This window comes from Solenopsis invicta, chromosome 10 (genome assembly GCF_016802725.1).
Source record: "Solenopsis invicta isolate M01_SB chromosome 10, UNIL_Sinv_3.0, whole genome shotgun sequence".
Classification (NCBI taxonomy): Eukaryota; Metazoa; Arthropoda; class Insecta; order Hymenoptera; family Formicidae; genus Solenopsis; species Solenopsis invicta.
This window is the reverse complement of record NC_052673.1, coordinates 8,394,276-8,419,691: the sequence shown is the minus strand read 5'-3', so window position 1 is coordinate 8,419,691 and position 25,416 is coordinate 8,394,276. Positions and strand designations below refer to the sequence as shown.

General features: G+C 32.9%; 1 protein-coding gene across 9 annotated transcripts in view; it reads right to left on the bottom strand.

The window, feature by feature from the left end:
* LOC105197287 (octopamine receptor beta-3R) overlaps positions 1–25,416 on the bottom strand; it is a 191,948-nt gene that overhangs the window by 24,972 nt on the left and 141,560 nt on the right. Inside the window, exons 1-3 of one of the 9 annotated variants that reach the window (XM_026136481.2) lie at positions 16,715–23,117; positions 9,585–10,572; positions 5,341–5,647 (exon numbers count right to left, since the gene is read on the bottom strand). The exons of 6 other annotated variants lie outside the window; for them this stretch is intronic. In XM_026136481.2, coding sequence (XP_025992266.1) covers positions 5,341–5,647; positions 9,585–10,190 — 913 coding nt within the window. In that variant the 5' untranslated portion in view covers positions 10,191–10,572; positions 16,715–23,117. Of the gene's footprint in view, positions 1–5,340; positions 5,648–9,584; positions 13,850–16,714; positions 23,118–25,416 lie in introns of those variants that run through there. 2 more of the 9 variants (XM_011163584.3, XM_039454523.1) reach the window with 2 other exon arrangements.

Sequence of the window (25,416 nt, the reverse complement as noted above, 5' to 3'; positions counted from 1 at the left end):
ATTGGTGGACCTTTCGTGGATGAGAAACACGTGTAACGTCACTGCGGAGGTTGGATACACAATACCTCCTACGCTCTATAATTTACAGGACGAACGGTTTTGCTAGTCATAAGAAGTTAATGAAAATTTATCTGACTTATTCCGCGCGAGTGCCCAAATATTCGCTTTTTACTGGTGATACAAAATTTAGAATTGATTTTGTTTTGATGAAAATATCGAGGCAAATTTTATGTAATTTTAGAATCGATAATTTCTATGAATTCTTATTTTGTGAAACGCTCACATTTTGTTTCTCTTTTGTAATTCAGCTTTTAATTCAGTTTAGTATTTAGGATTCGTGTTTTACATATTTGATTTTGGATCAATAAACGCAACATTTTTGATAAATTGAACCCAGAGAGAGAAAGACACAAAGGAAATTAATTTTTTCCGAATAAAAATGTCAAAAATTTTAAAATTTTTAACAGATTAATTAAAAAAAAAAAAAAAAATGTGTGAGAGACATCTTTGTATGTTCACCAATCTTGTATGGAATAGATGGAACACACAGATCCTTTATTTTTAACATAGACTGTCTCACCTTTGCGTTTGTCACTTATTTCTATTTATTTCCGGTCTCTAGCTCGCGAATGTGTTCGTGAGCGATTCGATCTTATGAATGAATCGAAATGAAGCTGAAGCAGTGAGTAACATAGCATCGTGAGAAGGGCAGACTCGATCTCTCGACCCAGCAGCAGGCTGAGGTAGGTCAGTGAACGCGACTGCAGCAGCCAGCCAGTCAGCCAGCTCCAACGGGAACACCCTCCCGTCCGGGGTAGCACCCTCTCGCCCGCGACTTGTTCGCTCAATATCTGGTGAATGCGTTGCGGGGACGAGAGGAAACCGAACTGGAAAAAGAGAGAGCGAGAGGGGGGGGGAGGGGACAAGATCCAAGGGAGCGGATAAGTAAGTACAATGGGGAGAAGAAAAGGGGGTAATGATTCTTGCGTTATAATCGCGGAGAATTGCAAAAGAATGTCACCCTACCTTTATTACCTATTGGTTCTGCGTCTATTTGAAATATATTAATGACTATTGATCTGATTAATCGCATGAAAATAAAATAAAAACAAAGAAGTATTCGTTGACGAAAGCTCTCCTCGCATCACAATTACGGTTCTTAATGAGAATTAGTAATTCTGAATTCGTCAACCTCCGAGAGCTTTAAAAACTATCACCGGCGCGCTCCTATTCGCGTGGAACTTCGCGCCAAAGAACTTTTAATGGGGTTGGTAGCGAGAATACCTAAAGTTGAATGTTATAAGTGGCAAAATGAGATGAAGTTTGATCGAATTTGTAATTTTTTAACGTTATATGTCTTTATAATTGAACTTCAGATTGAAAGTGCATGATAAGAGGAAAAGATCCGACGCAACAGCAATTTTATTTTAATGAAATTTTATTAAGTCGAGCCTAATGAAGATGACATTAAATATACATGGATAGCGGTTTAAAATTAAAAGTTAATCACCCGGGTGATGATTGGAGGTCCAAAAACAGGAAAAGAGTTGTTGCGCACATAGGCTCGGGAGTTCATTAGTTTCGAGTTAGCACCGTTTTTAGAAAATTTAAAATTGCTTTGATTATTTATCAAAATAAAAAAAAAGGGAGAGGCGATCTCTTTAATTTTAATAACGTCGTTAAAATGAAATAAAAAAAAATTGCTTTAGCATTATCCGGGATACACGTGGAGAGTACTGCCTGCTTGGCATCCTTTGGCAAAGACGGCTATAACATAATTCCGAGAAGTCAGAAAAGATGAAATAAAAATACATTCGATGCGTGCCATCAAACAGAATTTACTCGATATTATTTGAAGGAAATTTAAAAATAACTTCCTTCCTTTAGATTTAAGCGCACGTATACGTCCAACGTGATACATGCAACATTCTAATCGCAAGGTAATCCGTACAGCATCTGCGGATCGCGACATGATTGTGAAATCATCTCGATTTGTGGCCTGAAACATGAATGTCTATCGTGATTCGCATTCGCGGCGCGTACACGCATCGTACCTACGTATGAATTAATTGCAATTTGCCGTAACCAGATTGCTCGTAAGCTGACAGCGGTATGGCCGTAATATTCCTCCGTAGAAGGTATCGTAAGCAGCAATTGATACGTTTCCCTACCTTCCTGACGTAATAACATTCTTCCGGCGAGATGAGGCATGAAGTATCGATCGTGGTTGTTGTCGCCACAGGTGTCAAATGTTTTTTGTTAGATATTTTATGAATTTTGCAAACGACGTCAATTTTAGTCGCGCTTTTATAAACGAGCACAAAGTTCCAACGACCACGAAAAAGAGACAGAAGGAGGAAAAAAAAGAGGAAAAAAGGATTGTTAAATAACGAAAATCCCGCGGCAAAATCGTACTATATGTTTCGAAATATTTTTCCCTTGATATAGCAATGTAGTTTGATCCGTTTGTATGCTGATATTTAAGCCTTTATGCTTATTCGTTTTTGAATAACGAAAAAAGAAGGACCTTTGAAAACTATCGCTGCGATTGTTTAAAAGCGAGCAAAATGCTGAAAGATATTTGCACGAAAATGTCAACGATTATGCGATTCTCAATTGATGCCGCCTTCACGTCCTATTTAAATAAAGGTAAATAGCAGGATGTATTCAAAATCGGCAAATAAATCGGCGACTCAAAAATGCTTTTATCAAAAGCATGAGATGCAAATATTCATTTGGCATACGTTTCTATTTGTACGTTTATTGTTCTTATCATTATGAATTACTATTTGCATAATTAATTTTGTATTTGTATCAATTATTACATTAGTTAGTATGGTGCGGTAGTAAATTTAATGTCATTAACATTTTGTACGAATGGATCGTTATCCGACTGCGTTGCGTGCCATTTTATTTTGTATCGCATTTGCATAATTTTATTTTATTATTCGGAACTGGTGCACAAACGCAAAGAATACACATTACAGTTATTCTGCGCGTTGTACATGTGTTATCGACGCCCTCGCGCCGTGTACGATACTTATAACGCATATGATGCATGATGCATCGCTGGATGATCTATTACTAGATTATATGATCTATTACTAGACGTGTTTACTTGGCCCGCGAACGACGAGCAGGGACTATGCTACTCCACGGATTACATGTCAAAATTAGAAACATGACTTCCTGACGTTATTTTCATGCGTGAAGCGATGAAACATCTAAGTGAGCGACAGAACGAGAGGAAGGGAAGTCGTCACGAGCACTTTCAGTTACACCGCATCGGTTTAAGTCTAACAGTAACGCGAAGAGGACTTCCCAGAGACGTAACGTCGCACACCGTGTGATATTAAAGGAAACGCGCGCGACCGATCGATTCGTCTCTCTGCGTCTAGCGAAAAAAAAAACACACATTTTTTATGGAAAACAATTCATCGCAATTGCGAAACGCGAAGTGTATTTGCAAAAAGTCCGCGGGGACGAGAGTTCCCGCGCTCTTTTTTTTTCTACGCCATCAAATAAAGCGACGCGGAAAGTGTGCAGGAATTTTTATCTTCCTTTCACAGCGAACCCTCTTCGCTACTCTCTCTCTCTCTCTCTCTCGCTCTCTCTTATCGAAGCGGAGAAAATAATATCCGCAAAGTCCGTCGCGACGTGCATTTCAAATAGAATACTACGTGGGCATTGCAAATCGCGTCAATCACAATATCGAGATGATATTGTGTAACGCGAATATATAATACGTATAATAACGATATAGATATTTAATTCGCGTCGACGCTAAATGCATTTGTAGGTATAATCGCTTTCTAATGCGGGGGATGCCGTTTATCGTTTAGCGTTTATACCGCATAATGACAGCTGCAATCGATACGCGCGGGACAGATTCGCAGAACGAAATCTGCGAAATCCTCATTAAAGATGAAAAGCTGACTTCGGAGATTCGTCGGAGAATCTGCGATCGAAAGTCAGCTGTCGTTATTAAGAATTGCTGATCCCGGGAGACACACCGAGTATCGCGTACGCGGGGCTCCCACGCGACACGCGATTTTCGGTATTTGTTTTATTTCAAAATCAAATTGCAGCAAACCGTAGAATTGGCAACTCGCCGAGCTATTTGCGTTTAAAAAGATTAATGGAATGCTTTACACTTGCGCTTTGTATGTTATTGTGAAATTTAGATTAGTTTAGTTACAAAACGATGCTTTTAATCATCGTTTCAAAGCGAAAATGAATTTCCCGTTGATTGCGTGTAGCGCGCAATTACTTCATTCATTACGAAATTTCAATGTGAAGGCATTCCAACGTTATTCCTTTATAGCCTTGATTTGTAACAATACTATATTGTGTCAATTCATGAAAATGTCTTTCAATAAAGCTAAAGATGGATTACTATTCAGATTAAAGTATTGGAACGTTTCCTTTCTTTTTTTCTTCTTCTTTTACGTCTTTTGTACTTCGCGCTTTTTAAATATTTCAAAAAAATATCAAGAGCGTTTTAATTTTCAAATTCTTCAGATTCTGCCCTTTCAAATATTAAAGTCGTAAAAAACTGCGCGCTTATATACGCCTCAATACTTCTTGCAACATCGTCTGTATCTAAATTAAAACTGAAACCTTTTTATCAAAAAGAGGATGGTGTATATAAAAAAATTGAGACTCAATGGGCAGCTTTCGCCATTGAACTTTTAAAACTGCTCTTTAAAATGTTCGCCTGAAAAATTATGGAAATGTAGGTATTATTGCTGTAATGAAGTGCGCATTGGAAAAGTGTAACTCACATGTCAGGAGAATTTTATTAATGCTCTTTGTGTCGTTAATATGAGCGACGTAATGAACGTTCCGTCGTGCATTTTTGCGCTGCGTGTCATTTGCCACGAAATCCGAGCGAAATTTCTCCTCGGATCGATGATTACACGGTTGGTTTCGACGTATCAAACGTAGCGAGAAAAAGGCGAGTGCCCGCGGGCGAAAGTAATAATCTTCGCTTTGTACACGTCGGCTGGGACATGCATTAAGGCCTTTTGACGAGAGACGACTGATGGAAGGGAAACGCAATTGAATTCGCCACCGCTCAATTTCACCGATAATTGAGGGACATAATTCTCGCTGTGACGCTTTTCGTGCATTTCGATGCACAAAGTTTGATACCCTTCCTTCTCGTCACAAAAATTCGCGAGATTTTTCCTCGGTATTGTTTAGCACTTTTTTATTTCTCTTTAATTTCCTCCCGGTTATATTTCAACTTTCGTCTTTCGCTTTATTTTACATCGATTTCGTTTTCTGGATTTTTTTTTTTTTTTTTTTTTTTTTTTTTTCTCTTACACTCGCACTCACCGTTCTCGATGTTGAGCTCCGCCGCTGAAGCTCTATAAGAAAGCGGTCTTCCATAATCGCTGGCGTCGCTCGGATGGAGCAGCAGCTGATGCGAAGTCCTAGAGGGATTTCTGGAGCCGCCGGAGGAGCGGCGCATGTGAGCGTTGTTTAACACCGTGCTGCTGGATGCCCTACTGAGAGCAGCTCTCTGTCTGATTGCCTCCTTGTAGATCTTGCAATACATGATGATCATCACGACGCCCGGGATCCAGAATGACACGCAGGAACTGATCAGCGCATACGGGAGGTTCACCACGAACATGCAAATCTGAGATTGCAGAAGCCGGAGCGCTTTCAGTTTTCACGAAACGCGTAGGATTATCGTGAAAATTCCCTCTTCGCCCCCCTCGTAAATTATGAATCGTCGAGAATGAGTTTAACAAAAGTAATATGTGAGAAACTTGTAAATTATCTCGGAGGATGAAGAAACTTAAGGAAATTCGCACTCTGATTCTATGAATTGCATTTAAAAATAATTTCGTCGCTCTTTTAATAACAGTCGCCTTAATAATAGTTGTCTGAGTAAAACTGAGGGATCGTCGAAGCTGTAGTATTAAAAAGTAGCTAAAATATAAAAGTATAAAAAATTCAAAGATGCTACTATTTATAGTTTAAGAAGATATGCTTTTCTATTCTTCTCTTCGTTCATATTACAGATCTCTTTTCTGCTTTATAATGTTCAAATTTCTTTTCCCTCTTCCATTATTAGAAAATCATGGAGCCATATGTGATTTATTACTGCAACGCCAACAATAATAAATTGCCTTTTACCAAAGTAACACGAGATAATTTACGCTAATTACACAATTAATTACAGACGAAACTTGCATCTGTTTTATATACATTTTAAGCATAATTATTGGCCTTTGTGTCTAATTGACTTTGAAAAGCGACGTGGTATTAGCAAGATACAAATTACGATATGAAATTAATTTCGCTGTAATTAAGGGATTGATACCAACTGAAGTTTCTTCCCGTAACGACTGAGATTACAAGAGCTCCGTCATTAAAAATATATTAATTGGAGGAAAGATAAATATAGCAATTAATCTGATGTTATTTCTGCAAACCCATTTAATTCTGGATTGATAAGAGAAATAACATGTAAAACACATTGACAGCTGTTAAATAAATATTAATTATTATAATGAAAATACTAATCGCGCCGTACTCATTTGATTTCGCCATTGTTATGATAAGTACAGTATTAAGCTGTCGGTACAGCTCAACTGTGTAATTAGCGTTAAAACGTTCAGCTCAATTGTAAGAACATGAAAAACGTTAATTTGAGATTTGCACTGATTAGTCTGATTCTATTTTTGACGATCAGTTAAATCAAGAATCGGTAATTACTGCGACGGAAAGGACGTTGTAACTTTGATGGGGTTAAAAAATGTGTTACTAGTGATAAATGAATCTTATCGCTGACAGTTTTCCGACAGTGAGCTCCGTCAATTAAAAATCGATAGTTTGCAGAGGACTGACGTGAGCGTAATAGTAAAAATAGATTACATTACGTAATATGATATCGCAATTTGTATCTCTGCTAAATATAACGATCATAATCCGTCGAGATATTGACAACGCAATTACGCAAAGTCAATATTTTGCAAAAGATACATCTTTTTATTTTCCGACACAAACCGTATGCTTTTATTACTCTTTTACTCTGGTGTTCCAATAATTTTATTTGCTAATATTATCAAATAATTTCACATTATTATTTGCATTATTTTGTAAATTTTTTGTCATTTATATAAAGATTATTTATTCTCTTCTTTCTCTCTTTTATAAATTATTTACAATTAATTTATTCTGTATAAAAAAGAATCTTTGTGATAAATCATTTACTTTGTAAACAAACGTATTGTTTCAACGAAAGCAGAATATATATTTTGAGTGACAAATTTTCCGAAAAATATTGTGATTAACTTTTTCTGAGATATTGATTTATCTGGGTTATCTGTCTTCTAGACATAATAAATAGTGTTACAAGTATAGATTGAATATAGTCCACCGACAATGGGATCGGAAAAATGACAAATAAAATAAAAACATGACATAGAAAAGTTACAGGGGTCAAAATGAGGAATTGTTTTCTAATATAATCTATCTAATATAATCTATCAAGTTTGTTCGCGTCGCTTTACTTTGTGGCAAACGTATTGGAGCGCGTTGGAGTAAGTAGGAGAGTGTTGGAGCAAGTAGGAGCGTGTGGGAGCATGCGACACGAATAAACCTTGTGAAAGAGTGAGAGATAGATAGAGAACCAAATGTTTCAATAAGCGAAACTCTTAAAGAAACAACGTATTAATTCACTCTGCGATGAAGTCTTAAATGAGGTAAAAACAATATTTTGTTAATTTCAAAAAACAATGGATAAAATAAGCTAATTTTAGCTTCCGGAGCAACAAGTAAAAACGATGTGTTTTTTCTTTGTGCAGTTTTTGTGCTGCTAAATCTGATTTTGAATTAAAAATTTGTAGTTTGTTGGGAAGGTATTGAAATCAGCGTATGAAGCTGATATAAATATCTGGTATCGTAAATTATTGTTGTTGAGCTTTACAAACGTATTAATTCATGTTTTCCTGCTAGTAAAATGTGATAATGCTCTAATAATCCACGTTCTGCTTGATTAAAAAAAAAAAAAATAATTAATATCTGAAAACAAAGGCATTATCGATGGGAACTACGCTAAATCTTGATTACGACACAGAAAGCATTGTTCATTAAATCTTTTCAAATCCTTTCTCTCCAGAGTATTTTGTATTCTATTGTAGTATTTTAATAGAAATTATAAGATCCGCACAACAAATATTTTTAATCATGAAGATTCTCTTTGATCAAATGAGTTCTTCATTTATTAATTAATATTGTTCACGTATCAGTCAATTTTCATTTAATATTGTTTACTTTATTAGTTTTATATCTTCATTATGTAGTTATATACTTTAATATACCATTCACGTAGTAACCTTTTATAAGTTTAATAGCATCTTATGCTAATTTCAATACTTTTCCGGCAAATTAAAAATTTTAAAAGTTTAGAATCAGATTCAGCAGTTTGAAAACTATACAAAAACCTCGTTTTTACTTGCCGCTCTAGAGCTCAAAATCAACCTGTTTTTACATATTCTTTTTTGAAATGATAAACACAAAAATAATGTCTGCACTATTTTTGATAAAGAAAATATAATATAAATTAAAATTTGTATTTTTAAACCCATTTGTAATTTTCTATGAGGAAATCTTACTAACATATACAGTACCGGTCAAAAATATATCACCTTTAATTCTTTTATGAAAACTTGATTTAAATGCATAGACTTTTATTAAATTATAACGAGTTTTGCTATTAGATTATCATCACACATTATACACAAGGTGCACTTACTACCAGTTATGCCTACTGTAAAATTTTGAAGGCATTCAATCTACTTTGACGAAAGTTATGTTTAAAAAATCTAAGTGTGATATACTTTTGGCCGGTACTGTACATGCAAAATTTTTTAAATCTCGCGAAAAGTTTTGTAATACACAATCTTCTGTTTTAAATATAAATTTAAAATGCTCAACTTTAAAGAAAAGTTCTTCGATCGTCTTGTCTTGTATTGAAGGTCTTGTTAAAATAAAATGTTAAATATATAACCAAGAAATTGTATATAAATTAGAAAAATAATTTTATAATTATCTAGATGTCCCATCTAGATAGATAATCTATCTAGATAAGATATCTGGATAATCATAAAATTACTTTTTTAATATCCTATCTAGACAGATTATCTAAATAGATTAATTTATCTTATATCCTATCTAGATAGATAATCTAGATAGATTATCTAGATTAATTTGAAATACAAATTGATCAAACAACAGATTATTAAAAAAGAAAATAATAAATATGATGTCGAAATGAGATTGATGAGTTGTACATTAATGTTGTAATTATATGAGCAACTAAATTGTAACGTGGTAGTGTGTATTGTATTTTAAAGCGAGATGAGATTGAGGCAAAGAGAGATTTTATCAAATTAAATGAACATTAAATCCCGATTAATTCTTGCATTCTTGATTTTAAAGAATAATTTCTAAATTCTTAACTCTCTTTTCGTATCTTTAAATTCTTCAATTTTTGAATTTGGAATTTTTTTAATCTTTAAATGTTTCCCTAAATTCCTAAATCGAACCAGAGTTCGCCAATCTACCTGCGGATTCTTGCGACGGAAATCCAAGTGTTGCTGCGTGGTGTACCAGCCCATAAAGATAGGTATAAAGCTAATCAGAGCCGGCAGAGTCCAGGCACTACTCAGCATGGCAGTAACTGTTACAGTCCTCATAATGGCTGGGTACTCCAACGGTCTCACTATCGCGTAATACCTATCGACGCTGATACAACATAGATGGAGGATGCTGGCGGTGCTGAAATAGACGTCCATCGAGTTCCACACGTCACACATGATGCTTCCTAGAAGCCATTTACCACCGGAAAGCTCGACGGAAGCGTTGAACGTCATGGCGCACACCGCCACCAGGAGATCCGCCATTGCTAAAGAAACTACGTAGCGATTGGTGGGCACCCGTAACTTCCGGTGTCTTCTAACGCTGGCAATCACCAGAGCATTGCCTAATAAAGCGGTGACGATGATGCTGACCATTATGATGCCTTTAAGAGCGATTAAGCTGACGTTTCCTGATTCGGCGCTAACGCTCAGGTCGTTTTGAAAAAGAGGAACATTCTCGAGGCTTGAAGAAAGATTGAGCTTGAATATTGGGCGGTAGACCTCCTCATCCGGAGGCTCACTGACTTCCATTCCAGATCGGAAGTTGCAATGTCATATTAAGCGTTTTATTTATTAAGGTTTATCGACACTTGCGTCGATTTTTATAGCCGTCTTTGGATCATGGCGTTATGATGGCTAATTAAATATCTCATCTTTGAAACGAGCTAGATTTTTGTATTGTACACGAAAGTAACACTTATTATTTCCAATCTACGTGTCTGTTCACTGTAGTTTTCCAGTTATCACAATCACTTTCCATAGTAATAGTGATTTACACTTATTTTAAGTGGCGACGTAATTTTGTATATTTTCATTTAAAGCAAATCTCTCTCTAATTCTTACGTTGTTCGTGACAGTCTTTGTACTTTGTAAATTTGATCTTTATTGTTTGTTCGATGGTGAACATTATCTGCTTTCAAAAGAATAAATATTAATTAATTAATTAATTAATAAGAAAATTAATTAATTTGAGTAAAACCGATTTAAGATATAATGAATAAAGAAAGATTTTAAATACATAAAAATATTTATATTAAAGTCATAATGGAAAAAAACCAAGTTTTGAAGTAAAATAATTAAATGAAACATTGCAGAGGAATTAGATTAATTAAAATGGAAAAACAGTCGGGTAAACAATGTCATATATATATGTTTGGTATGCTATTGATTTAGATAATTTAGTTAAAATAAGAATATGTGCAGATAAAACATTCAATAAAAATTGAGATTAAATAAAAAAATTAATGATATTTAATTTCTGTTTAACTAACTCTTTATGATTATTTTCTTCGTACATTTGATAATAATGCCGGTCAATGTATCGCAATGTTACAATTAAGTAATAAAAAATAAGGCAATATAAATCCTGCGTGGATACAGACATAATGGCAATTTTTTTAACGGAAACTTTCATTTTCTTGCGTTCCCCCAGTTACCGATCCAGTGATGGCGAACATCAAAATTACAATCGTACCGCCCTTTATGCATAGCCGCTCTTGCAGCCGCGAGTATATTATCTGTAGATCTGAATGTGTTATTAACGACGAGCTCCAAAAACGTCCCACGATTTCTCCTTCGCTTTCTTGGAACTGCCGTTTTATTATTCACGTGATTGCACATGCGTATAATTTTAGGCCTTCCAACTTTTTTAGCGAAAGATTGACGAACTGAGCATTGAGCGGTTTAAAATAAATGAATAAAACTTTTTATTACTGATATATTTACAGAGATAATTACGATTAATTTTCTTATTAATTTTACGCTTAATTCTATTTCTCGCTTGGTCGATACTTGATTCAGATTAAAATAAATTATCAATCTAGTTACTTTACAATTGCTTTTTAATTAGTATTAAATACTTAATTTTGTACTATTTAATTAATTAATTACTATATTTAATATAAACGTTTTATGCTCTTTAGGATAGGATAATCCTTTAACTATTTTCGAAAATGTTTGTTACTGCTCTGAACTAATATTTAATTATAGTACAGAATTTCTTTCTTAATTAATATTTAATATGCTAAAAGACATACAATACATTAAATCTTGATTTTATGATTCTTAATTTGTGTATTTTTTTACGTGCACAAAAACAAGAAACAAATTTAGATATATTCTTCTAAATTTTATCCTATTATAAAGAAATGACATTCATTACAATAACATGACTTCGTTGCAAAGTTAATAATCTATTATTAATTAAGTAATCTATCAAATTTTCTCTCAAAATTTGGAAGACGACAATTTCCAACTACCGACAGTTCATTAACATTTATAGCGAAATTAGCGCAGACACATCGACCTATCAGCACAACTTTCCTCGCGAGAAACTTCCTCCTCGATATCGGAAAGACAACTCGAGCGAAACTGCAAGAGATTCCCCGGGTAATTGCTGCAATTTTGGAAGCTCGATTTATCGTAATCACATGGTCTCATCTTGGCGATGTCACGGCGAAACTAAACCGCTTCTAGTATCTATATTATTAATAAGATAAAAATCTAAAGAAAAAGAATCGTGCAAAGTTCGCGCTAATTTTCTTCTTTGTTCGTCAGCTTATATAGGCATGTGTATACTTGTAAATTTATTCAATTAATAATAATGTGTGGTAATTATTAGCTAATGTTATTCCCGTGAAGATTGAATTTTGTTATTCCCTGGAGAAAATTAAGATACTCGGAAAAGCGGAAAGGGGTGGGAGAGCAGTATCTCATATTAATTTTGCAAACAGCACGGAGGCGAATTTACATCTCGTTTCTGTTAGTAAAGATACTTTATGTCACGGCAATACTTGGTAAAATTTTAATAACGATATACACAAACGTGTATAATAGATGTAGATCACTTATGTCTAAAGTGGTTGAAATTTTGAATATAAAGCTGAAATACAAATATGCGTAATCTATTTTGACGCAGGTTTTTCAAGTTGCGCCTTATATATATGACGCTTTTACATTATACGCGAACTTATACAATTTTCGAGCTCCTCGCATAAAACTTGCCTCTGACAAGAATTTAATTTGAAAATTGCGAGAAAATATTTGCCTCTTATTCTACATTTATAATTCTGAACGACGCACGGATTAATTTTATAATTTTATGTAATTTTTGCAAAAGATACACGCATTTCCGAATTCTAAAAATAACGAAGTTTACAATCCGAGAAAGAATTATCCGCCATGGTTTAGATTTTAATGTATAAGCGTAGATGTTATGTTACATATAAAAATTTATTATTTTTGCAAAAAATCAATAGGTATTACGTTTTGACAATACGAGCCAAGCACAGCTATTCGTGTGAACACAAAAATATGAATTTAATCGAAAGATTACATTTAGACATTTTGATCTCGAGTTTGGACCATCTTCACTAACGATTCTAATCTAGTAACAGTATAGTCGATTAAACGCTAACGTTCGAATTAATTGTGATAATCCATTTGGTTATCGAGATCAACAATATGACTGTTCCAAAAATCGTCAATTACATAAAACTTTTATGGCGCGTAGAATGTGAACAATATTTTTAAATAAATTGTCTTTTTTTTGTTTAAAAATTGTTGTATGTGTGAATTTCACGATTTTTACAAACAAATGTTGAAAGTAAAGTTTTTCCGCGAGACCCTAAAAATTGTAGCTTTCTTAGCTGTTCGGCAAATTGAGCTCCGTTTCCTTGCCGAGAGATGATATCTCAAGTTTCGCGATAACTCAAGGGAGAGATATTTCCTTATTAAGCGTTAAATATTAATAATCACGGCCTTCGTGGATGTTTACGGCCTCCTCTGAGCGATAAAAACGCAGACGGCAGCCGAGAGGGGGTCAGGGTAAGACTAGTTGACAGTAGAACAAGTTCAAGAGAGGCCTGGATTTACATATTGCAATATTCATAGAGACGACTCTAGTCTAGCCCATTACCAATTATACGTGTACATGAGTGTCTCTATATGTATGCACATACATGGTAAAATCGCTTTCACATCGGTATTGCTTTCATCGTCAATAACATGATGACTGAAAAAAGTTAATGATAATTTAGTTATCGGAAATTGAAGTACATGTAGAATTTGTAAGAAAAAGATAAAAAAGGGCTATAATAATTGTCAATTATTTTAATTTCACAATGTTAAATATTTTCAAATAAATAAAATATCTCGTATAAATAAAATTTATTTTACTTCACAGATTCATAAAATTTTGTTGATATATTTATTATTATAGCTTTGTTAATTAATTTGTTTGTTATTGATTTACTTTTTTAAATATTTTTAACATCAAAATCACTTACTACAGAATTTATAAAATTCTAAAACAATTGTAAAATTGGTACAAAAATAACGATTTTTTTTCGTTTTATTTAAATTGCATTTAAAATTGTTATTTTATCTTTCAATTAAACATTCAAGATTTCTAATTTTATATTTTATTAGAAATACCACAATTTCATTTTTTTCCTTTTATCAAAACAAACTATTATGTATTTTTTATTTTTCAAATGTCCATAACAGCACATGATGCCATACGAATATCACAATATCATTCGATATCATGAATATTCTACAATATCCGTACGATATTACGTGCTGTTAAGGGCTGAATCGCCATATATTCTTCATCTCTAATCGCGACTGTCATAATTTTCTTGCGATATTTTCTATTTGATCTATTCGATACATATAGCGGGTTTGAGTTAACCTTACGATTGGCGAATTGATTTCTTTGTCCTCCATGCCTGTGACATCCGAGAGAACGTAGAAGCAAATAAAGTTTTGAAAGATCGACAGACACATTCGCATTCTGCACGTCAATGTGTCAATGAATTCTTCCTCTATCTAGAAATTAAAATTTTTTTAAATGTCGACGTATGTCATCGACAAGTCAATCGATACGTGCATATTTCTCTCGCTCGACAATTCATTCCTGTGCAAGACGTTGCAAAATGTCAAATTGAATAATTTTAAAACAATGTAACATAACTCGAAAGCGGTGAACAATTTGTATTAATCCATTATCAAATTCACAATTAATTTTACTTTTTTTTATAAATCCTGTATGTATTTATACAATTATAATATTTATACAAGGCTAGATTTTTGACAAAACTTTATTTGATTTTTCTCTAGATAATTTTTATGTCACGATATATCATTTCTGTTTGTTATTTTAATGGATTTATTGTTTCCGGATTGCGTGTGTGCGTTTCTAAATTTACAGCATTTTAGAATCAATTGTTTAATCTTCAGATAAACTACGTGGTAAATTATCTAATGGATAAATGTCTGTGTCTACACACAGACATAATGGATGTGTAGACATAGACAATTGTACATTAGACAGTTTACCACATAGTTTATTCGGAGATGAAATAATCCGCCCTAAGATGGATAAAGAAAATGCTTCGCTTTCTTTAAGTGTTGTAAATCAAGTTATATTCAACAAAATGATAAGAATTTGAAAAAAAAATTGATTATTCGCTGAGAGAACGTGAGAATTCACAGGGTTAACAATAAGATAAGTTAATACCAAGAGAGAATAGAATTAATCGTTTTCGAGGAATGAATAATGAGAATGTCTGTGTGGTTTCCGGTTTACAACCAGATTAAACGGTTGAGAGCCATCAGTAATATTGCAATACGAAGCTGTCAGTTTGAATGCCAATTCATCTAAACGTAAATAGAAATGACGATTGAACCGCGGCCAACGTTTTATGCGGAATCGAAGAGTTCCCTCTCAAACTACTCAAAGCACATTTTTAAAAATATCTGGATGTAAGAAGTAGAAGGAAGACTACACAAAGATATTTTAAAAAAATGTTAAAAAATATTTAAAAATATATATTTTATACACAAAAAAGACACAAAATTATATGATACAAATGCTTATTATCAGATTTATTATCTATAATTACCACTGACAATAATAATAAAATAAAATAAACATTAGCAAGTTGAAAAAAATTAACGCGTGCAAGTTAAAATTTCGTTATAATATTATTAATATAATAATAATAAATCCCAATCAAAATGCTGTTATACCTCAAAAGTTTTAAAAGATTAAGCTTACTTCACTGCCTGCGTAAAACAAAAGAAGTTAAAATTTCCATAAAACTATCGTAGATTTCTTATAGCAGTTTCGGACGTAAATCGTGTATAATCTGAGATATTATCGAAACCGGATATTCCGATGTTAAAATCCTGAGGATTAAGTTTATCTCACCGCGACGAAAAAAAAAGACCATCGATGAATTGGCAACCTTGAAGCGAGGTAAAACCAACAGATCACGTCTCGTTATTTTATCCTACCACCCCATCTATCCGTTTCAAAAAGGCGGAGAAATTAAAAGCGCGTCTTGACGTCTAGACGCTGGCTCCGGGTAACCGCGTCCAAGGACGCCACAACGGGGGACGCAAGCGCGCAACAGCGGCGGGGTGACTCTTTCGCGTTTCCAACCACCATCGCGAGCGATAAGCGTTATCAATGCCGCGAACCGATTCCGCTTCGAATTGTTTCGCTAACGGCGCGGCAATTAATCGAAACTCTTTCACTTTCCGTTGCCATTAAGTAGCCGTGAAATGATTCGAATCGAACCACTCTCGCGAGGCCGATGACATTATTCACATTATTGCGCGTTAGAAGAAAATTTTCGCACTCGCGATCTCGGTGCGATCTAGGAATCGATTCTGCCAATGTCAGTCAACACTTCTCACAGCCAACGGGACGTATTATTATTATTATTGACCATCGCGAGTACCACGCTCAATATTGCCATTTAACTGCGACACTTTAACTGCGTATATATGTATATGTGCATTTAACAAGCGGCGATACAAAAGTTTCGCAAAAGCAAGTGAAACATTTTACTTATAAATGAGATTTGAGTAAATTTTACATGAGCCGAGCTCTTAAATAAATGAGAGACTTGGTGAAATTTTAAGCAACTGCTAGGCTTCTTGTTATTAATTTATGACATTGTCGTACCTCAACTCGCGTGAAAACAATAAATTGCAATACATAATAATTGCACTTAGTACAAAGTAAAATAAAATTAATTTGCTACCATTTGAAATAACTTGTTATACATATATTCTTTTTATTTTTCTACTGAACACTATCGAGTATCACTTGTATGCTGCTACTTGTTACTACTGAGCTTTCAATGTCGAATGAAGTTCAGTGCCTGTTGAGTATTTCTTCAAAGTCTTCCGTAAACAATGAAGGAGCGATATATTGTATTTATATATGATATAAATTCTTTAAACCACAATTCTTTAAACTGCACTGTTAGTTGGAGAAACGTTGGCAGGACCGGTTCTAGGACACCGGTGTTCCGCTCTAATCCGCGACATGCTGTCGGATCGATCTTTCGCGGGCAAGGTCGCGACGAGACCGTCGTCGTCGTCGTCGTCGTCGTCGGTGGCGGCGATTTCGAGTAGCGGAGAGTAGTAACGCCTTGACGGATCGTACATGTTCGGACGACGCCGGTAGACTGAGCGTCGCGACGTTCGCTACGGCGCCGCGTTTCTCTCCCCCTCGAACTCTCTCGTTCTCTCTCTTTCTCTTTCTCTTTACCTCTCTCTTGCTTTCTCGTCTAGTGCCGCCCTTCGCCGTGTATAGCAATGCATAAAGAAAGGGATACCAAAGCGGGATATTGATAATTTAACCTTTGACTCGAAGCATCCGCGTTTACTTTCAGATAAGGTAAAGTGAAACATGAGATGTACATGCGAAATAACAACATAAGTTGTGTAAATGATTTATATGTAAAATCAATTGGACGTACAAGAGGTATGTCCAATTCCTATTCTACACTCCTACTCTTGGGTAAAGCAACTGCATGACCTTTGATTTTAACGCTCGCAATTATTTGAGTAATTTCATGTGAAAACATACAAAGTGCGACATAACGTAATGTAAAGTGAGTTAATATAACAATATCTCATATGTTTCCGTGTAATTAACCTTCTTTATGCATACGCGAAATACGCTGTTCATTATACGCGTACACGTGCTTGTATGCACGGTTGGAAAACATAGAGTGCTACTTCTAACTTTCAATCGTTATCGCTACTCTTTTTTTCGGTGAAAATCGTTACTCTTTTCAGCCTGTAATAGTAACATCGTTATACTACAGTAATAAATTCAATTTTTTTTTACCATTATGTGTTAGTTCTTTATTATTTTTGTACCTTTTTCAATAAATTCAATAAATTCGCGCAGCTTTTTAGTGCGCAGATATACATAAACCGTAATCTGCGTACCAGATCAAAGGCTACGTGCAGCAAATGCAATTATATAAGTTTTGTTATTTTTATATTTTATAACATACTTCGAATGTTAAAAAATATTTTGTATTTTATATTTAGCCTCCGATAGTCAATGCCCATTGGTACGGGAAAGTCTATAATATACATATAACGTAAAGCTAAAGATTTTTTGGTTCTGGCGAGAAATGATATACTTGTAACATTATTAATAATAATTTAAAAATAATGAATTTTGGATAAAATCTGCTTTCATGAATTGCCTATTCTATGAATTCTATCAATTTTTTCTATAAAGATAAATATACTAAAAAATAAAGATGTTAATATAAAGAATTATAGTACCTGAGCCAAATAAGACTCGCTTTTGAATTTAAAAACGCTCACATAAAAACGCATTTTGCACACTACGGAAAGTAGGTAAAGGGAGGCTAGGGAATTAGAACTTAGAAGTAAACCATCTGTTTAATGCAACAAAAACTTCCCATTTAACATTTCGTCGACATTTTACCGGCAACTTGTTAAACTTGTTGCAAGCAAGTTGCCGACAAGATGAGTCCTCATTTGATGTAATATTTTGTAAGCAAAAAAACACGGAAACTGAGTATTGCAACTTTACAGCAACTTTCCAACAATTGCGGCAGAAAAAGGATGATTACGGCAATTTTGAGCGGCAACATCTGACAATAAGATAAAAAGTATTATATTATTTTGGCAACGTGCAAGCAAAAGTTTAAGCAAATAATTCTGCCACCATCATGGCAATATGACGGCGACAGTTGCTAACAAATAAATTGCGCTGTTTTGCTTTTGCACGAAATTTGGGTCGTGACAAAGTGGGTGTACAAGCAGTTTTCACAAAAATTTACTGAAAACTAAACTATTCTATTTTATAGTACATCATAGTTTATTATAACATTATTCATTCCAATTATAGAAAAAAAATTTATATATTTTATTAAGTATACTTTTTTAGTAATAACGTACTTATTAAATAAAGTCACTTGTATAGTCAGCTTTATGATCTTTATTATTTGTATGAAGTAGAGTCTGACCAAAACAATCTTCTTTAATTTCGAAATCGAAAACGAATATTCGGTCATGTGTCAATTGCAGTCGAAACCGAAACCGAAAACCGCAAGTTTCATGAAAATCCTAAAAAAACTACATACATATACAATGCCCACGTACATATATGTATATCACACATATATATATCGTTTACTTCTTTTTTTATAAATCTCATAATTTAAGTATTGAAATAATTATATAAATTATCACCATTCTAGTATTATAATTCAATTATCACAATCTATAGCATGTTATATAATACCCTAATATTATAACCATATCATTTCAATAACAACACGATTTCAAAACATAAAATAAAACTATTTTTAAGTCTTCGGAAAATCATTGGATATAATAAACATTTAACATAAAATGAGTTTTTAGTTAATAAGATAAAATTGCTCAATTTATTGTTACCTCCTTACTTCATTAATAATATAAAGGCTAATTATTGCGCTAAGAATAAATTAGTTATAAAAACAATAACCGATATGAGTCTTCTCTCGCGGTTATTATAGTTTGTAAGTTAATACTCCGAGTTCTTTCTTTAGTCCGCATATAAATTATTGTTACACTGAAGAGGATCGAAACTGACTGCCAGAGTTTTCATTAATTAATTATATTTGTAAAATAATGTAGAAGATTTTCACTATTCTTACTATCTCACGCTCCAACAAGGTTTATATCGGTAATAGACTTTATAATTGATAAATTTTAAGTAATAATTGTTTTGTATTGTAAATTTTATTTCACTCAGTATTGCAAGGTGTTGCAAGTCAAAACTGGATCAGTTTTCCCGAAATTCCTTTGCAATCTCGGTTGAAACCGAACTCTAACCGAAACATCAATTTTTAGCCGAAATTGGCCGTAACCGAAACCGAAACCGAATTTTCCATCGGACTCTATTGTGAGTCCAGTTTACACCAAAAGATAAGGATTTCAATGTAGTTAACTTTTGCAAGATTAAAACAATTGTATCCAAATAGCTAAAAATTTTCAAAATTAGAAGATTAATTAAAAATCAGATTAAAGATTATTTTGATGTTTAACAACACAGTAAACCTTAGAGAATTTCGTTTTTTGTTAATATTTATTTTATAACTGATTTAGAAGATAATGTTTAGTTTCTTTATTATTTTCAATTTGATTTTTATTCGAATTTTATTATATTTATAAGCATGTAAAATAAGACCCAATGTCTGTTTACAAAAATGTGTGAACAAATTTTTTTGTTTATTTACCAATATTTAGGTAGAAATTATATTATATTTTTATAATTGTAATAAAGAGTTTATTTTGATTTCCGTAAAATAAAGTTTTTAAAAAATAAATTAATTGGACCTTATTCAGGTCACGTACCGAGAAGATTTAACAGATAAGTTTAATATAAACAAAAAAAAACTTTATTATATAAAATCTAGTTTAAAGTTTAAAATTTTAATGTATTGATGATTACATTTAATATAGATTATTAAATAATAGAATTTAAAAAAATCTAATATCTTATTTTTTAACATTTCAAAAGAGTAACAAACAAAGTGACAGATCGTTACTACGTATAACAGTAACGAGTTACATTTTACAAAAAGTAATAGTAACCATAACGTGTTACTTTTATGAAGTAACGTTTCAAACTCTGCATGAATGCGCACGTTAGTATTTTTTAGTACTTTTATAAAGTAATTAATTTTTTTCTTTTCGAAAAGAGTGGAGAGACCATTTGTGAAGTTCTATTCAGAGAGACGTACCAAATTTAAAAGCATTTCATTTTTGTTATTATTTGAACTTGATTAATGTTCTAAATATAGAAGGGAGAGGAAAAGTACATCGGGTAGAGAAACACAAGTAAAACGAACAGATCTATTGTTTTGCGTTCACTAACGACTTCGCCGGACGATTCTATTGTTTGAATGATATAAGGTCGCATATTTGGATGCTCGAGCTTGGATATGCATAGAAATGCATTGTCTTTACGCCGTACAAATATTTGCATATACGACATGAGTATAAGTGAAGGGTGCAGCCGCCGATGCTAATTATAATATGGAAAACGGGCGGTCTGCGAGGAAATGTATAGTTCGTGAGTTATTTTTATCGTCAACTTTTTACCACCGTTTATTTTCGTCAGCAATGACAGTAATCAGTTCGCTTTAGATTGCACATAAGTGCAGCTTCAGATATAAATGAAAGCGCACCGATAAAATTGAGTTCTTTACAAAAAAAAAAAGACGGAGAAGGAGAGAGAGAGAGAAAGTATTATTTAAGAAACCCAACGCAAAAAGTCAAAATCATTCGGTAAATTACTCGTACGTAGTGAATGCGCAGAAGCATAATGATTGAGGAAACCTTGATCCGAGATCTCGAGAAAAGAAATGACGTTTTATTGCTGCAACCTTAGCGGCGTATTATACTAATTTATCTCAATAACTGCACACGCTCGCGAACAATTCCGCCTCAATCGATGCCATATTTCGCAACTCTCGTATCGCCATACGTATCGGCGAATAAAAGTAAGTAGTTACAGGGAACAAAAGTTTACGTCATATCTATCTAAATCCAGAAGCGCAGCAGAGCACAAAAATAATGTATATGAAATATTCATTAGTTCATTAATGAAACATTTCTTCCGTCAAAATATGAATCGTACTGGATTGATTATTTGAAAAATAAATGATGAGGCTGTTGCAACAGAGGATCGCTAATGTCACTTTGATTGTACTCCTTATATAAGATTGTACTCCTTATATAAGATTGTACTCCTTTCTCTGCAGAGAAAGAAACTTTGGAAATATAAATATATACTGTTATTTTTATTAGAAAACGTTTTCTATTGTATCAAATGATATAACAGTTTTTATAATAATAAATAATTAGAATTTAATCAAGAATTGTGTTTAACAATTAAATTTATTCACAACGTTTCGACCTTAGGTTTAGGTTCTTTTCAAGTGAGTCGGTTGAAACATTAATATTAATGCGAAACATTTATTATGGAAACACACGACCATCCGTGAGTTCTTTCTAAAGATTTCATCAATTCAGTACTAAAAAGAAAAAGAAACTTTGAAATAAATGAGAAGAAGAACAAAACACAAAATATCTACTGGGCTTACGTGTTTCCATTACCAACAGTGTATGCATAAAGCAGCAAAATTTGATATTTAAGTATTTAAAATTAATAAGATAAGTCAACGATTGTCAAAAGCACGTACATCTTGATAAAACGAAAAAAGAAACGAGAGATTAGGAAGAACATTAAGCACACGTTATAAATCAGATTTAAATTTTCAGTGTCTTTTTGTAGGTTAATTGTGTTATTGTGGTTTTTTTTTGTTATAAAAAACGTTTCCACAGACTCTCTTTTGCCCTGTTCTTTTTATCATATAAAATTTGTGCCGACCAATTAAATTCACGATTACTCGGTGTTTGTGTACGACAGAGTGGCCGCTTTCATACTTTTCAACATTATTTCTGCGTTCTTTGACGCGTGTTTCTAAATGGCGTTTAGTTTGCACAATGTACAAAGCATTGCAATCGGCGCACTCTATACTGTATACAATCTTTGTTCTTTTCTAAAATGTTTAATGCATCTTGTTTTGCTTTTCTTATCAATCTACCCAATTTTTCCGGGACAGTAAAAGTGTATCCAGACAATATTTATTTAAACTGTAGCTAATATCCTCACTAATATTTTCAATGTACGATAGCGTCATGCACTTTTACCGTCAAAGTTAACAACACTTGCATTCAAACTGTTATTCGCTAGTTTTTATAATATCGTTTTAAAATTTGCAATAATTTTTTGCATGGTTGGCATGGTTTAAACCAAATGGTTTAAACCACAATTTAAACCACGGTTTAAATCACGTGGTTTTTTAAAAATAAAACTATGGTTTACCATTATTTTGGTTTTTTTTTAATTTTATTTTTAAATATATAAAATTTTCTAGAGAAACTCTGCGCCCAAAATGAGTGAAATGTGTGAAGTCCTTATTTCTATAATAATAATAATTTTAAATTTAATGAAGAAACTTTTTTATTACACAAACAATATTTATAAAAATACAAAATTACAAAAAATTTTATATTATTCATTACGTAATATATCACTACATAAATATTATATTAATTACATAAAAATTATATAATTTTTGTAATTAATAAGTATTTAGTAATTTATATAAAAAAATGAGCTTACTAGTTTTTACAGTCTTCTTCAATCTCTCTTTTTTTTTAATAAAAGTCACCCGAACTAAGAGTAAAAAAAACATCTTGATATTATATAATAAAAACTGATACACAAACTTTTTATTTGTAATTAAAATTACAATTTACAAATAATAAATTTTTATTAGTTCCTACTATTTAATGGTTGAATCTATTTTATTTAGCAATTTAAAATAATGTACAATATTGTTTCATTCTATTTTATTTCAATGTCAAAAAGATAAAAAATGAAAAATAAAATAAATCATTAAAAAACAGACAAATGCAGGGATCTCTTATAATCCAAATGAAAACGTACATATATGTTTTTAGAGTATTGTTAATTGTGTAGCAAAAGCATTTGTTTATGTTTTAAAATTCTTATATAAATATTAAAATAACTTTAATATTAAATATTAAAAGTGCTAAATATTATATTATATATTATAATTTTAAATATTAAAATTGCATTAACATATAAAACAAATTTAAAAAAACCCCAAAAACCAGGTTTAAATAAAAAAAACCTGGTTTTTTGGTTTTTTTTTAAACCAGATTTTTACCCAACACTGATTTTTGTAAGATAAACGAAAATGAGCACTTAACAAAATGAGTCTCAAAACTGATGTACAATTATAGCAGATAGTAATGCTACATTTTCTTTTCCTTTTCCTTCAATATGAGTCATTTGCACAAAATAAGAATTAATGTATATGAGAATTTCTAGATGTCTTTCACTTCAAATTAAAATGTTTTTTTGTCGATTTATTTATACAAATTATGCTATTCTACAAGATATAATGTATAGCGCGATAAAATATAAAAATTAGATTATGTTCTTAACTGAACAGTGATAGATCTCATGCCTGTCATTCTATCCTATATATAGTTTTTACTATAGTCTTTCCTATCGACAGATGTGCCAGTTTACGCTGTACCTCAATTTTACGTTTAAAGCTGCCTTGCGAGAAAAATAAGAAAAGGAAAAATATAGATAAAACAGTTTTAGAACGCTACGTAGATGTAAAATGATATAAAATTATCTATAATATATTCACTATCCAATTTGTAAAAGAAAATCGTGTGAATGTTATTCTTCCTCTTGAAAAAATTCATTTTTAGTAGAACTTTATATATAGTATAAAACCGTGAATGTATGAATCACATTTTTTAAATTCTTTCTTATTTTTAATTCTTTAATTTTATCTAACCCAATCGTGCGTTTTTATCAGCATTAATAATAAAGTGCGATGTTTAACTTTCGAGAAATAAGGTTTCGCTTTAGAAGACCTATGTCGATATTAGCGACTTTCCTCTGTTAATATTAGAGAAAGCGTTATATATTAAGCTCATGGAAAGCACTAACGACACGAATTATTAGTGCATTACAGTTCGTATGTTATATTTATGAGGTATAGTTAAATGAAAGTCCAAAAGATCCGATCAGCAACCGTCATGTATAATTGTAAGTTAAAAGTTGTGAAAGAAAGTGAGAAAAAGAGATAGAGATAAAAGAGAAAGAGAAAGGTAAAATCTTTCTTACGTACCACTATCCAAGTCCGTATGCGTGAGATCGATTGGTTCGCGGGGCACGTAATAATGACGAGCGGCCTTCGCGCGAAAGCACCGAGGCCGCGCACGTGTTTCCCTTCGCGCGCGCGATTTTGCTGTAACTGCACGCTCTCGTTTTCTCGAAATCGCCTCTTCGAGGGTATCGCTTCCTCCTCGAGGGCGCGCGCCGCTCGAAAGGCGGCGATCACGCGAAAAGCAGGAGCGACCGCACGCAACGACGAGTGAGCCAGTTTCGTGTGCCTCTTCAAGGTCCCTCGCGCTGAGATTCGTTCGAATTTATTAAGTAATTTAAACCAATGCGAATTTTATTTTAACAGATTAATGAAATAGAATCTAAAATTTGAATTAATTCGTTGAAGCGACTTAAGTAAATTTAGGAAAATGTCGTTTACATTATAGAGAAAGGCGATAAGTGAAGCTTCACTTTGACCGACGAGAACGTAGATTATGCTGACTCTTCGAATTGCCACCTCGTTCTAACTTTTTGCCCTCTACAAGGAACTTAAGTACATCGGCGTAGTAAGAAGTTCTGATCTTATTCCGACGACCGTAGAGGGAGAGAAATTTTCTTCAACTACGCACACCGAGTAAGTGTGAAAGAGTTTCACGCGAAATTGTATAAATGTTATTTGCGAAACAGATATTTGAC